Consider the following 16114-nt stretch of genomic DNA (forward strand, 5'->3'; position numbering starts at 1 on the left):
TCTTAAAAGCCCAATAGAGAAAAGTCTAATGAAGTTATAAAAAATAAAATAGAGCCTAAAGCAAAACCTTGGAGAAGAAATTGAAGATTATACTTAAAAAAAAAAAAAAGACCAGCAGTGTTGAAAGTGTTAGTGTCAATGTCAGATCGAGCAGAAGAAATTGTTGAAGCAGCCAAACACAGTCAAATAATGATGAATGGCCTAACACAAAAATGAGAAATTGCAGTTAGATGTCTTTCAGATATCTCTGAGAATGTCATTGGAATATTTTGTGTAGAAAATTACTATGGTAGAAACTCATTAAAATGTGCCTGAGTCTTCATGAGAAGGATTCTGTTCATGAACCAGGTAACATAAGGTCCTTCAAATCTATGCAACATCGAGATTTTTATATAAAGACAAATGGCAGGAGTACAGCAGGATAAGGACTCTGTAGTGATCACTTAGGTACATCACATACAATCCTGGCTCCCCAAATGCTGATGTCACAAAATGCTCCCTTACCATTCATCACTTGCCAAAGACCGCCACTGCATTCCAGAAGTAAAGGAGACATAAAGGTCTGAGTCCCTGGCCTTAATAATGACTCAGTTGCTGGCCACTGACTTTTGTTTTCGCCCTAAGCAGATCTGAATCAGTAACAAATCAACTCATGGGCCTATACTACCATTGGCCCCTGATTGAGAAGTCCAGACAGAAGCCTCTTCCATCTTACATCAAAATACAGAAGATGCATTGTTTCTCTGCCTTTTGGCTAAGATCAAGTGTAAAATATAGAAGATGGCATAATTCCTGTTCAGCTAAATAGCTGATATCAGCTCTGTGCCACCTGCCTGAAGCAAAGAGATGACTAAAATATGGACTTAAAACCAGAGGATCACAGTGTCTTGCAGGGAAAACTTTACAAAGTAATTTTAATATAAAATGGTGAATTTTTAGATAAGGATGTATATTAGGCCCACTAACAAGGGGTCTCAGCTTGGGCAAGAGTTGAGGAAGGAGTGCCAGGACGGTTTCCAGGAGTGAAATGCAAACATCTGAGCGGAGAAACTTAACTACGAATGATACAGATAAAGCTGAAAGGAGCTGGGTAGAACACTAGAGGCAGAAGGAAGAACTTGAGTCAAACTTCAGTGGTATAAACCAGGATACTGTCCATCAATTCCCATTAGTTTACATCATCTACTCCTAACCCTTCTGCTTCCCACAATCTACCCAATACACTCCTGCATTCATCTTCCAAATCTTCACTCATGCCCACCTCAGTCACAGCTCACCCTTGTTCTCACTGCTCTGCCGATCCCTTCATTGAGCCCTGCAGAATTTCTATTGTATATAAACTACTTTACCTTTTTAACCAAACATTGCTTTCTAAATATGTCCCCATTTCCCTGAAGTCTTCTCCAAAGGAAATTACTTGCACTATCTGGGATAAGGGAAGCTGACTTATCTCTTTCTTTCTGGTGCTATCTACATATTCTATCATCTAAATATGTCACCCCTCTTCTGAAGCTCATACCACTCATATATACACTTCTCTCACCCATAACACAGTAACCTGATAAGTCTTCTAGCAATGACTCAAGGTTCTCTTTAGCACTAAGTTGCTGACAACCATCACTATATTGATAATATTTTCTGGTATCAGAGAAAATTACTATGCCTAATTTTCAGACTTATGCTAGTTAACACAGTGTTTTTAAACATTTAAATCACTTAACAATGTTTTACAAAAGAGAACATCTAGCAATGCTGGGTCCCCATTCTTATGTCGCAAATATTAATTAGACTAGTGGCTTCAGTAAAGGTCTGTGCTCCAGCTGTAAGTCCCTAGCCTATCCCACTGTGAGGCAGTGACAATTGCTATTTATCATCACACCTAGGCTTCTAGCTTTTGAAATTTTTTTTCTTACAGTAAAACTGACATTTTCATAAATGTACAGTTTTATGAGTTTTTTTTTTTTTAAGATTTATTTTGAAAGTCAGAGCTACACACACAGAGAGAGGGAGAGGCAGAGAAAGAGAGAGAGAGATCCTCCATCCACCGGTCCACCCCACAATGGCTGGAACTGCGCCCATCCGAACCCAGGGGCCAGGAGCCTCTTCTGGGTCTCCCATGCAGGTACAGGGGCCCAGAGACTTCGGCCATCTTTTACTGTTCCCCCAGGCCATAGCAGAGAGCCAGATCGGAAGTGGAGTAACCAGACTCAAACTGGTGCCCACATGGGATGCCAGCACTGCAGGCAGCGGCCCCACCCAGTACACCATAGTGCCGGTCCCCAGTTTTATGAGTTTTAACATGGGTATAGATGCATGTAACCATCACCATTATCAAGACACAGAACACTAACATCACCCCAGAAAACTCTCTTTTATAGTTTCATTGTTTTCTTATCTCTGACCCCTAACAACTAGTGATCATAGTTCTGTCGTTTCAAGAATGTTATATAGGGGCCTGTGCTGTGGCACAGCAGGTTAAAGCCCTGGCCTACAATGCTGGCATCCCACATGGGTGCTAGTTTTAGTACCAGCTGTTCTACTTCTGATCCAGTTCCCTGCTAATGTGCCTGGGAAAGCAGCAGAGAATGGCTCAAGTCCTTGGACCCCTGCACTCACGTGGGAGACCTGGAAGAAGCTCCTGGCTCCTAATCGGCTCAGCTCTGGCTATTGCTGCCATTTGGGGAATGAATCAGCAGATCAAAGACCTCTCTCTCTGTCTCTAACTCTCTCTGTAATTCTTTCAAATAAATAAAATAAATCTTTAAAAAAAAAAAAAAACAAGGTGTCATATAAGGGGCTGGTGTTGTGGCATAGTGGGTTAAGTTGCAGGCTGCTTCACTTCCAATCTAGCTCCCCGCTAAAGCACCTGGGAATGCATCAGATACAATACAATTACAAGTGCTTGGGCCCCTGCACCCACATGGAAGACCCAGAAGAAGCTCCTGGCTCCTGGCTTTGGACTTGCTCAACTCTGGCTGTTGTAGTCATCTGGGGAGTGAACTAACAGATGGAAGACCTCTCTCTACGACCCTCTCTCTGTAACTCTGCCTTTCAAATAAATAAAATAAATCTTTAAAAAGAAAAGAATGTCATATATTCATAAAATAGATAACATTTTGAAGTGAACTCTTTTCATAATGTTTCCGAGATCCTTCCATGTGATGATGCACATATTCAATAGCTTTTATTGGTTGAGTAATAGGAGGGAATCTTCAAAAATTTCATGGAAAATGCATATTATGAAAAAGATTGTATGAATTTAAATATTTCTACACCAAAACAAACTACTTTTAATTCCATTATTCCATTTTCCCACAAACTTTTTGATGCACCTTCATATTCCACTGTTAATGTGGCTCATCACATTCGTCTTCCTGAGACAAATCCTACTTGGCATGACACTGTTTTTTTTTTAAATGATGCTAGCCTCCATTTGCTAATGTTTTGTTTGAAATTTTTAGATTCAAGTTCATGAATAGAATGTGTGTATAGTTTTTCTGTACTACCCTTCTCCAGCTTTAATGTAAAGGTGGTACAGGTCTCAAAATAACTTTCTGGAAGAGACTGTAAAATTGATGTTATTTTTTCTTTAAATGTTTCTAAGAATTTGTTAGTAAATAAGTGTTGAGATTTCTTTTTTGGAAGGTTTTAAGTTACAAATTTAATTTAAAGAACAGTTCTAGGTCTGATTTTAAAAACTAGCTACAAGCCTATTCAAGTTATCTATTTAATTCTGAGTGAGTTTTAGCAGATTATGGTTTTTCCAGAAATTGGCCCATTTCATCTAAATTGTCAAATTTATATGCTTGCCACGCTGCATTCCATTTTGGAGTGCTGACTCAAGTCCTGCCTGGCTGCTCAGCCTTCCATCTAACTCCTAGCTAATGCATCAGGAAAGGCACTGGGTGACAGTCCAAGTGCTTGGGCCCTTATAACCCATGTTGGAGACCTGGATGGAGTTCCTGTTCCTGGTTTCAGCCTGGCCCAGCTCTGGTTGTTGTGGTTATTTGGGAAATGAACCAGCAGATGGAAGATATCTCTCCCTGCCACTCTCCTCCCACCCCTCATATTCCATCTCTCAAATAATAAATAAATCTTTATAAAATTACACGTATAGAGCTGTTTGCAGTATTCTCTTAACATCTGTGGTTTCTTATACTATAATCAAGAGGAAAGTGAAATAGTCCTTGTGTAAATAAAGGAACAAGAAACTTAAGAATTTCAAAAAGAAAATGGGAGAAAGCATGTTTCTTTGTGGAAGAGAAAACTCCTAATGGTGAAACCTATAAACAAAATGTGACTGTGTCAACAGATACCATTATGGAGGCAGGTGCTGTGTTGCAGCAGGATGCCTGCTTCTATTTACGACCCAGCTTCTGGCTAATTCGCACCATGGGAGGCAGCAGCTCAAATACAAGGTCCCTGCCACCCACATGGGAGACCTGGATGGAGTTCCTGGTTCCTGATTTTGGCCTGGCTTAGCTCTGGTTATGTAGGCATTTGGGGAGTGAGCCAGTAGATAAAAGATTCTCTTTCTCTAACTCTGCCTTTCAAATAAAGAAAAAGAATGAATAAATAATAAGAATTTTAAAAAGAGAAACACATTTTAAAAGGATTAGCATTATGAAACTAGTAAAAAGGGATCAGTGTGTAGAAAGATATAAACAGAATAAACAAAAAGATATTGAAATTTAAACAGGATTTTTTTTAAAGTTTATTTTTATTTATTAGAAAGAGAGAGACAGAGATCTTCCATCTGCTGGTTCACTCTCCAAATGCATGTAACAGCCAAGGCTGGGCCAGGCTAAAACCAGGAACCTACTCACATGGATGGGCAGCAACCCATGTACCGTTATCTGCTGACTCCCAGGGTATGCGCTAGCAGTAAACTAGGCTGGAAGCAGCGGAGATGGGCCTTGATCCCAGATACTCTGATATGGGATGTGTGGGTCCCAATAGCAGCTTAACTCACTATGCTACAACTCCCGTCTCTAAATAGGATTTAAAAATTTTTTATTTATTAATTTGAGAGGCAAAGCAGCAGCAGTAGAGAGAATGGTGACAGTGAGATCTCATTTGCTGGTTCACTTCCCAAACTCAGTCTAGGTCTCAAAGGTGAGGACCCAACCACCTGAGTCATCACAGCATTTTTTAAAATGCAAATAAATGAAATTCCTGTGACATGTAGTTACACATCAGGATAAAGTTTTAAGCTGCCTGTGGATGATAACAATTGGTAAAAGAACGCTTAGTGAATGCACAATTCGTGTGTAATAAACACTGCACATGTAGGTCTAATTAAAATTATAATTGGTCAGCATGTTAAAAAGTATGGCTGCAAATCTAAAAGCAAGTTGAATGAAAATGTTAAATAATTTGTGGGGGCTGGTGTTGTGGTACAGCAAGTTAAGCTGTCCCTGACATCCCATATCAGAGTATCGGTTCGAATCCCGGCTGCTCTGCTTCCTACCCAGCTTTCTGCTGATGTACCTGAAAAGGCAATGGCAGATGGCCCAAGTACCTGGACTCCTGCCACCCATGTGGAAGACCCAGATACAGTTCCTGGCTCCTGGCTTTGGTCTGCTTGGCCCTGGGTGTTTAGCCATTTGGGGAGTTAAGCAAAGGAAGGAAGATCTGTGTAACTCCCTTGGTCTCTGATGCTCTGCCTTTCAAGCAAATAAATAAATCTTTTTAAAAAGGCATTTCTTTCTTTGTAGTTGAAAAAGAGAGTTGTGTTTTAGTATCAATGAGAATTCTAATGTGATTGAAAATTTTTTGGATGTGATGTCTATGACAAACCTATCATCAAGGAAATGGTATTTCTCTGAACTGAGAAAAGTCTTGAAAAGCTTATTGAAGACTGATGATAATGCTTCTGCAGTTGTCTTTGCTGACAATAGAGTTTTTCAAAATCTGAATCTCAGGTGGCAACGTTTGGCAAAGACACAAATTCAAAAATCTATTCACTATCTTCTTTGTCTAAAAAGCTAAAATCAAACAACATATGCATATAATTAACATCTAATATATATTCCTGTGGTCAATGTTGTACCAGATAAACTGGATAAGCAGTTACGGTGGCTTGTTATTACTATATGGGCATGAGTTGGCTTAGCACTGGGTGTGGTGTTAAAGAAATATGTTTGAGCTTGACTTAATGATTTATGGTTTATGTTGTCCAAGAAGATATCCCAGCCTCAAAGCAGCAGCAGAGACAGAAGGGTAGAGGGCCATTTTAGTTGAGATTACAGCCTGTGTAAACAAGCTGATTATTTGTCTGCAAGTGTATTCAGAAGAACCACATAATAAGTGACTTAATCTACTCAATCCTCAATGATTGCATTATATAAAAATTTATTTGGCAAGGAATGATCTGTCCTATATTTCTGTATTTTTCTATGCTGAAATAGGAGTTCTAGAAATGGAAGTGATAGGAAATAGATTCCTAAATTGTAAAACAGAACCGATATCTCTAGTGGATTTTTAAAGATTCAAACTTCTAGGAAAATTGAAACAGTTCAATTTACCTTTCTCAATTTTTTTTAAAATTCATTTGACAGATAAAGTTAGACAGTGAGAGAGAGAGACAGAGAGAAAGGTCTTCCTTCAGTTGGTTCACTCCCCAAATGGCTGCTCTGGGCAGAGCTACGCCGATCCGAAGCTAGGAGCCAAGTACTTCTTCCTGGTCTCCCATGTGGGTGCAGGGGCCCAAGCACTTGGGCCATCCTCTACTGCCCTCCCATACCATAGCAGAGAGCTGGACTGGAAGAGGAACAACAACTGGGACTAGAACCTGGTGCCCATCTTTCTCAATTTTTTTAAAAAAAGTTTTTAAATTTTCATTTTATTTGAAAGGCAGAGAAACAGACCAATCTTCTATTTGCTGATTTATTCCCCAAATGCTTGCAATAAGTAAGGCCAGGCCAAACCAAAGTCAAGGGCCCAGACTCACTCCAGGTCTCCCACATGAGTGGCAGGGACCTAAGTACTTGAGCCATCATCTGCCGCTTCCCAGGGACTGCACTAGTGAGAGGCTGGATGGAAAGCGGAGTTGCAACTTGAGGCAGGCACTGCAATATGGTATGAGGGTACCCTAAGCAGTGCCTGAACAATGGTACCAAATGCTTACCGCTACTTTCTTAATATATACTGAGAGTATAACACCTGGAGATTAATGAAGCAGAGTATAATACTTAGGATTACTATGATGTTTAAAATTTTAAATTTTATGAGTACCTTAGAAGTGGTATCCTATATATCTACTCTTGTTTAAAAATACCTATGTTTGTGAATGGTTATTTGTTATTTAACTGAATGAAAACTAAATCTTATTAATTGAATGGCTTTGAAATGAATGCTGTAATTAATGCTCATTATATAAAAAATACCTGTTATCAACAACTTGGTACAGAAGAAAAAGCACTAAGTTTCTGGACATATCAAAGGAATGGATTTCAAAACAAAAAATTTAAACATTCTTGTTTCTCAAAATTTAAAATAATTGTGTATATACACATATAACTGTATCTGTGTTTGTATATATTATATTACATGCTAATAAAATACCATGAATTTGGTATTTTTTAAATGTCTGATTTCAGCCAGACCCATATGTTTTAACATCTGATGGATACCAATAATGAAATACAACTAAGGTTCCTCTCTCAGTCAGTTTCACCATAATTAACATGTAATCTCTCCACTCAGACTACACCTGCTTTTGCCCTTTGTGCCAACACTAAAGCTGCTTTCTTCAGCTTCCAGAGATCCCATGCTTTGTCAACTCAACGCTGCCCTTTGGGGCAGCAAAGCAGAGACACAGCAAGAATTCAAGCTCCATCATTCACTGTGCTGGCTTTTTTTTAAGAAGTTATTTTAAATGAATATAAAACATGCACACAATTTAAGGAGTTCTATAATTTTGTTATCAAAACGTTCCTCATCTAGACCCCTTCTTTCTTTTCCCAGAGGAAATAATGATTTTCAACTCCCATTGTGGTATTTAGTTTTATAGTTCCACATAAAATGATCATATTTATGCTTAATGTATATATCTTAATTTCTCCCAAGTTGTCAGGCACCATGTTTTGTAAAAAAAAAAAAAAAAAATTTATCTGGAAGACAGAGTGAATGAGAGAGGGAGGCAGAAATAGGGACACAGAAAGATATTCCCTCAATTGGTTAATTCTCCAAATGGCCTCAATAACCAGGGCTGGGCCAGCCTGAAGCCAGGAGCCAGAAACTCCATCTGGGTCTCCCACACGGGTAGTAAGGGCTCAAGCACCTGGGCCATCTTTTGCTGCCTTATCAAGCACATTACCTGGGAGCTGGATTAGAAGTGGAGCAGCTGCGACTCAAACTGGAACTCTGATAAGGGATGCTAGATATGGTATGCTGGTGTGGCAAGCAGCAACTTGATGCCCTGCACCACAACACTGGCCCTGGGCAGTATCCTTTGATTTCTCAATATGAAAAATAAGAATTTAGCTGTATCTCACATCTGTTCACTTCCCTTATCCTCCCAATCTGCTAAAATGGTAATACTCTAACCACGATTCCTGATCCAACCAAAACTACAATATGAATAACTTGTTTTCAACTTACAGCTGAAAAAGGAGATATTTCAATTAAGTATTTTTTTCCCTCAAAATGGGCAATGCCATTGTTTTCTCATTTGTTTCATATTTATTTTTCTTACTCTTAAGTCAATTCCAAATTATCTGCCAATTGTCTCAATATCTTAGATTCTCAGACACAACAGTTATTCTGTAACTTTTTCTTTTTGAGAAACCTCTTCTAGGCCTTAAGCACATACTTCAATTTGGACTAGTTGCCATCCATGGATCTCCCTTCACCTTAAATCAAAGAATTCGCTCTGCCTCTCCTGTGTTGGGTTATTTCTAACATCCCACCCTGTCTTTTTTAGTTTATGCCCTCATCCTGGTAGAAGTTCTTCAGCTGCTTTGTCAGGAAAGGTGTGAGAGAGGTATAAATTTTCAAGACTGTGCACGTGAAAACTTCTTATCTTCTATACTAGATAAGATACTTCCCTGGATAGAATTCTACGCCATTTTCATCCAACATTCTGAAAGCATTACTGAGCTGTCTTCTGGTTCCTAATGCTGCTGCTGAGAAGTTTAAAGCCATACTACTTAACATTTTCTGTGTGACTGTTTCTTCTCTTCCTTGGAAATGATAGGAGCTCATCTTTGCTTTTAATGTTCTCAACTGTCACAATGATATATACTCTGCTCTAAGTCAGTGTCACCAATTGTATTCAATGACCCTTTTAAAAAATTAATATAAAAACTTAATTTTTTACTATGGAAAATTTAAAACATATACAAAGTTAGAAAAAAGATATAATGAATCCAGGTACCTATTGTCTAGCTTTGACAATTATCAGCATCTGACTAACCAGGCTTCATCTATTCCTTCCCCAAACCCTGCTCTGCTATTGGATTGTTATGAAGCAGATGCCAGATATCATAACATTTCTTCTGTAAATACATTAGCAATAAGAAGTGGCAGTTAGGAATTATTATTGTTTTTAAGTCCTGATACAAATTTATGCCATCATCAGAAAAGAATAAATTCACGACATCATGAAGTTATTAATGTGGTTTTTGCAACATGTTCTTACATTTTATAATGTTGCATTTTTTTCTCCTTATTGGACTGTCTCTAATTCATGCTTTTGATTTTCTATGTGAATTTTAGAAGACACTTGACAAGGCGTAAACCCCCTGAAATTTCTAATAGATCTGAACATTCAGGGTTCTCTAGAAAGCTCTTTCAAAAAGAATCAAAAAGGAAAGGGATCCATAGTCTGTGTTCTTTCCCAGCATCCTGGGCTTATCTACAGCACATGTATTCTGTAAAGACCACCTCTCATTGCTGTATGATGATTGGTTAGTGGCACATACAGCAGGATACAAAAAAAATGTAAGTTGAATCAGTGAATAAATACATCAAAGACATCACTTAAACGAGTCAATTACTGCTTGGCACTGTATTGGAAGTTGGGGGGAAAACAAGGAAACTAGAAAACAGTCTTACCTCTTAGTAATCTAGAAATGAGAAAAAGCCTACTATTAATACTCAATTGTGGAGACTATGAGGGTGCTTCTAAAAGTTAGTGGAAAAATGGAATTAAAATGTTTATTTTGGTATAAAAAACTTAGAATCCCATAAATATTTTTTCACAATGTACATTTTTCCATAAACTTCATTTTTAAAAAAGATTTATCTAAAGAGTTAGGGAGAAACACACACAGAGAGAGGACCTTCCATTCCCTGGTTCACTGCCCAAATGGCTGTAACGGCTAGGGCTGGGTCAGGCTGAAGCCAGGAGCTTCATCTGGGTCTCCCACATGGATGCAGAGGCCCAAGCATTTGGGACAACTTCTGCTGCTTTCCCAGACCATGATCGAGAAGCTGGATCAGAGTGGAGTAGCTGGGACATGAGCCAGCGCCCATATGGGATGCCAGTGTTGTAGGTGGCAGCTGTACCTGCTACGCCAAAACACTGGCCCTCCCATGAACTTTTTGAAGACCTTTTATATGAATGAATTTCCAAACTTTTTTTGTGTCAACATAAACTGCTCTTTTAATTCCATTTCCCACAAACCTTCTGAATTACTCTTGTATGTAGGATTATAACTGGACAACGATTATGTGATTAATACTTTTATGAATAGAACACAAAGAATGAGTATAGTAGGAAGTGTGAAGGACTCCTGGAACTTGAGATGGCAATAAATCACTACATGGATCTGGACAAGAGGGAAACAAAGGTAGGCCGTTAGTCAATGGGCAAAACGTGGGCAAAGGTAGAAGATGGGATTCAGCATGATACATGGAAGTCATGAACATTATAATTCTACAAACAGACTCAACTATTTCTGTCCAAAAAATTTTATTCTGTGTAGCAAAAAATTAAAGAAATTTACCTGGAGCTCTCCAAGTTTTTTAGATGTTGGTGAAACAATGGTAAAAAATCCATTGATTTGATGGGTTGGAGAAAGCTGAGCTAGTCCACTGATTTCAACTCTACCAACTGGAAGATGATCAAGTCTGGTGATTACTTCCAGCACCAACACAGCCATATCTAATCAGAAACAATTATAATATATTCAGATAGTTTTCATTACCTTCATTTCTTTGGAAGTAGGCAGTGGGTATACATGGATAAACTTTTTTACTTAAACAATTATTTTAATTTCAAATACACCAGGTACTTACCATATCACTGAGGATGAGAGAGTGTAAATCCAAAGACAAAAGAACAATAAAAATTTAAAGAATGACTGATATCTTGCACTGAGAAAAATAAATTTACAGTGGATAAAAATACTTAGTATACTAAGATATTTGAAGGATGATGCTCTTTTTTTTTTTTAAGATTTATTTATTTATTTGAAAGTCAGAGTTACACAGAGAAAGTTGAGGCAGAGAGAGAGAGGTCTTCCATCCACTGGTTCACTCCCCATTTGGCCTCAACAGCCGGAGCTGTGCGATCTGAAGCCAGGAACCAGGAGCTTCTTCTGGGTCTCCCATGTGGATGCAGGGGTCCAAGCACTTGGGCCATCTTCTTTTTTTTTTTTTTTTTTTTGACAGGCAGAGTGGATAGTGAGAGAGAGAGACAGAGAAAAAGGTCTTCCTTTTGTCGTTGGTTCACCCCCCAGTGGCCGTCACGGCTGACGCGCTGCGGCCGGCACACTGCGCTGATCCGAAGCCAGGAGCCAGGTGCTTCTCCTGGTCTCCCATGGGGTGCAGGGCCCAAGCACTTGGGCCATCCTCCACTACCTTCCGGGGCCACAGCAGAGAGCTGGCCTGGAAGAGGGGCAACCAGGACAGATCCGGTGCCCCGACCGGGACTAGAACCCGGTGTGCCGGCGACGCAAGGTGGTGGATTAGCCTATTGAGCCTCGGTGCCGGCCGGGACATCTTCTACTGCTTTCCCAGGCCATAGCAGAGAGCTGGATCGGAAGTGGAGCAGCCTGGGACTTGAACCGGCACCCATATGGGATGCTGGCACTGCAGGTGATGGCTTTACCGGCTATCCCACAGCGCCAGTCCCAAAGGGATAATGCTCTTAAAACAGGCTTTGGTTTTGAAATATAAAAGCAACAAATCTCAGTTCTTCCATTCTCACCATTTCTAGTTTTCAATTAGACAAAGGGCTGCTCTTGCATAGCTGGAAGGGTAAGACTCCCTCCTGGGAGTATCAAGCTGCTTACTCCTGAGTTGTATAAGCTATTCAGAGCACTTAGAAGTAAGAGGAATAGGGGCCAGTGCTGTGGCATAGTGGGTAAGGCTGCCACCTGCAGTGCCAGTATCCCAAATGGGCGCTGGTGCAAGTCCCGGCTGCTCCTCTTCTGATCCAGCTATCTGCTGTGGCCTGGGAAAGCAGAGGAGGATGGTCCAAGTCCTTGGGCCCCTGCACCCACATGGGAGACCAGGAGGAGGTTCCTGGCTTCGGATCAGCGCAGCTCCGGCCGTTGTGGCCATCCAGGGAGTGAATCAGCAGTGCAGGACCTCCCTCTCCCTCTCCCTCTCCCTCTCTGCCTCTCCTTCTCTCTCTGTGTAATTCTTTCAAATAAATAAATAAATCTTTAAAAAGGAAAAAAAAGTAAGAGGAATAGAAACAAATTCCTTAATAATAGTCTTCAATTAGTTACTTAGACATAATACCTGCATGGTCATAATTCCTAGGAGAGATACAATGTAGGTAATATGAAATCTAAGACCATTTTAAGATAGTATAATTTCTGAATGTATTCTTACAAAAGTTGAGAAAATGGCTCATTTCCACCATTTGTTCAACACTGTAATGAAATGCACAAAGGACTTATAATTAGAAGATCATGATTGTGTCTTGGCTCCAATATTCAAAGCTATTTCTGAGTAAGCCACAACTGTCTGCAAAAGAGGCAATCACAAAGCCCACATCCCTGCTGTGTGAGGAAATGGGACACGGCACACAGAAGAGGTAGCACAGCGTCCTCCCACGTGGTGGCTGCCAAATAGCTGTTACATATGTCTTCAGGCAAATTACTTAACATATCACAGTCTGTCTTAACTACTCCAGAGGATTATCTAAAAATCATGAGCTAATAGATACAGTGCTTTGTAAATTATTATTATTATTTTTTTGACAGGCAGAGTAGATAGTGAGAGAGAGAGAGAGACAGAGAGAAAGGTCTTCCTTTTGCCATTGGTTCACCCTCCAATGGCTGCAACGGCTGGCGCGCTGCGGCCAGCGCACCGCGCTGATCTGAAGGCAGGAGCCAGGTGCTTTTCCTGGTCTCCCATGGGGTGCAGGGCCCAAGCACTTGGGCCATCCTCCACTGCACTCCCTGGCCACAGCAGAGAGCTGGCCTGGAAGAGGGGCAACCGGGAAAGAATCCGGTGCCCCGACTGGGACTAGAACCCGGTGTGCCGGCGACGCAAGGTGGAGGATTAGCCTATTGAGCCGCGGCACCAGCCAGTGCTTTGTAAATTATAAAATGAGGTACATAGTAATAATAAGGAAAGCAGACCAATATTTGTTGGCTATTTACTAACAATCAAGTTCATCCATGTCTCATTAATTCTCTTAAGAGCTCTATGAGACTGATGTTTCTGTCTCCTTTTGGAATGAAGCAGGCTCAGATAGGTCATACTGTATCAATCCTACAGTTACCCAAAGCCCGTGTTCCACTCATCCAATCAGGCTCATTCTTTGTGAAAATGTCTAGAAGGTGCAAAGGCAGTTAACTGACCTCTTTTTATAGATAAAGGAACAGGGTCAGAGCTAAGAGACTTTCCCCAAATCTCAGTTTGTGACAATTTCAAATGCCAATTACAATGAATCATTATATCACAGGATGCTCAAATAAATGTTTGACCTGGTGATTATGCTATTCGTAGGTATCTTCTCCCTTCGTGAATTTGTAATCCTCCTTTGTTAAACCTTAGGTTTACAGTACCTAGAATATCTCTGAGTTTCCTTTGATAGCAATTATTGTTTTCTACCTATTATAACTAAACTTCTTTGTGAAGTAAAAGTTTAAAACCATTCTGAATAATTTTTTGCTGATTCATTCCTGTAATCTTCATAGCATCTAATGTCAATCACAGGGGTGGAGACCATCTGGTCCATGGGCCCTATAAGGTCTGCGAAACCATTTGGTCTGGCCCTGCCAAGGCAACCAGAAGGACTCGAAATTCAATAAATCTATAGCAGGCTAATTTTTAAGTTGATAATTATGTATGTCTCCTGAATAATGTCATAAATATCCAAATGGCCCTTGGTATAAAAAATGTTTCCCACCCCTGCACTTGCTAAGTGTTCGATATATACGTTCTGAATGAATTATAGCATGAGTTTTTTACATTTTTGATGTTTCAAAATTCTTTCCTTAATGGAATGTAAATTACTTAAGAATAGGTGAATCTTTAATTAACCTGATTCTCCAAGATTCTTAGCCTAACAATATTTGCATGATACTCAATTTTTATCTAATTGAACTGATAAATAGCTCCACTATCCAAAATGTGTTTCTGAGAAAGCCTGACTCTAATGGAGCAAGAACACAGAGCACTTAGAATACTTTCCTTGCACAGAAATGAAGAAGACATTTTGCCTTCTGGATCCCTAGAGAGGTTATCATTTCATTTTCTGAATATCTATATTCCTAACTCACTAAAGCACGCATCTAGCATTCAACAAATATTATCTTGTACTATTTGTAAGTATTCCATCTATATTCTCTTTCCTCAAGCATAAGTAAGCCTTAGAGCAGAGACTATCAGTTATTACCTAAAGAGTGCCACAGTGAAAAGGGTATGAGTTCTGGTATCACAGAAGGGGGTGCAAACCCTGCTTCTACCATTTATCTATCAACCATGTGACCTTAGAGAGTATTCATTTTATCTCTTTGAATCTAAGTTTTGTTGTCTCTAAAATACAAAAACAAAAAACAAACAAACAAAAAAAACCCTGTCTTGTAGGGATATTGTAAGGATATGAAGAAGAATATCAACTGCTAGCACACAGTGTACGCTCAGCAAGTGAAGGTTATTACAACACCTCTTTGACTTCTCAATAATTAACAATGCCCATGGCTGGCACCACAGCACAGCAGGTTAAGCCACTGCTTGCAACAAAGGCATCCCCTATTGGAGCACCAGCTCAAGTCCTGGATGGTCCGCTCCTGATTCGTTAGTTCCCTTCTAATGTGCCTGGGAAGGTAGTAGAAGACGGCCTAAGCATTTGGGCCCCCAGCACCCATGTGGAAGACCTGGATGGATTTCTGGGCTACTGGCTTTAGCTTGAATCAGAGCATGGAAGATATAGCACTCTTTCTCTCTCTCATTCTATTACTGTCAAGTAAATAAACGAATTTTAGAAACATTAACAATGCCCATAGATACAAGGTACACATAACATCAACTGCCGACAACATAACCACATGCTTCGTATTAAGTCTGCAGATGAAACGATAAAATAAAAAGTTACCTGTTAGGTAAGAGGTAAACTGCTTTGGACCACAGCGAATAGCGTAACGTGTGGTTGTTCTCACGGTGCTTGGTTCAGTCTGCAACGCATCCTTGGGACAAAAGAGGGTTCCATCGGATGTTTCTCCCCACCATCTCACTCGGACAAGCACACAAGTGGGAGGCTTTGCAATCTTCCATACAACTTTATTAATAGTAAGTTTTAGAAAGCAGCGTAGCTGGCCTTCAACCAGAGGAGGGAGGCTTGTTGACGGAGAAATGTCACTCAAACCTGTAGAGGAATCCAAAAACAGAGTCAAAATTTAGAATACACAAAGTAAAATAGGTCTTTTATATAAAAATAAATGAACACTTCGGTCTCTCCTTAGAAAGGTTTGTCTTTGAAGCTGGCACTGCAGTGCTGGCATCCCATATGGGCAATGGTTCAGACAAGTCCCAGATGCTCCACTTCTGATCCAACTCCCTGCTAATGCACCTGGGAAAGCAGCAGAAAATGGTTCAAGTGCTTGGGCACCTGCACTCACATAGGAAACCTGGAAGGAGCTCCTGGCTCCTAGTATTGGATTGGCTCAGCTCTAGCACTGCAGCCATTTTGGAAGTGAACTAGTAG

At 40.1% G+C, this 16114-nt stretch overlaps 1 protein-coding gene across 6 annotated transcripts in view; it reads right to left on the bottom strand.

Annotated features, from left to right (window-relative positions):
• The window catches only part of C2CD3 (C2 domain containing 3 centriole elongation regulator), a 123794-nt gene that overhangs the window by 102895 nt on the left and 4785 nt on the right, over window positions 1-16114 (bottom strand). For all 6 annotated transcript variants that reach the window (XR_011389150.2, XM_002708510.6, XM_070075269.2 and 3 more), the window contains exons 2-3: window positions 15506-15775; window positions 10953-11110 (exon numbers count right to left, since the gene is read on the bottom strand). Coding sequence is in view for 5 of the 6 variants with exons in the window: in XM_002708510.6 (XP_002708556.3) it covers window positions 10953-11110; window positions 15506-15775 (428 nt within the window). In the remaining variant the exon portion in view is untranslated. The remainder of the gene's footprint in view (window positions 1-10952; window positions 11111-15505; window positions 15776-16114) is intronic.

Source organism: Oryctolagus cuniculus, chromosome 1 (assembly GCF_051225735.1).
Source record: "Oryctolagus cuniculus isolate XC-2025 breed Fujian yellow rabbit chromosome 1, ASM5122573v1, whole genome shotgun sequence".
Lineage (NCBI taxonomy): Eukaryota > Metazoa > Chordata > Mammalia > Lagomorpha > Leporidae > Oryctolagus > Oryctolagus cuniculus.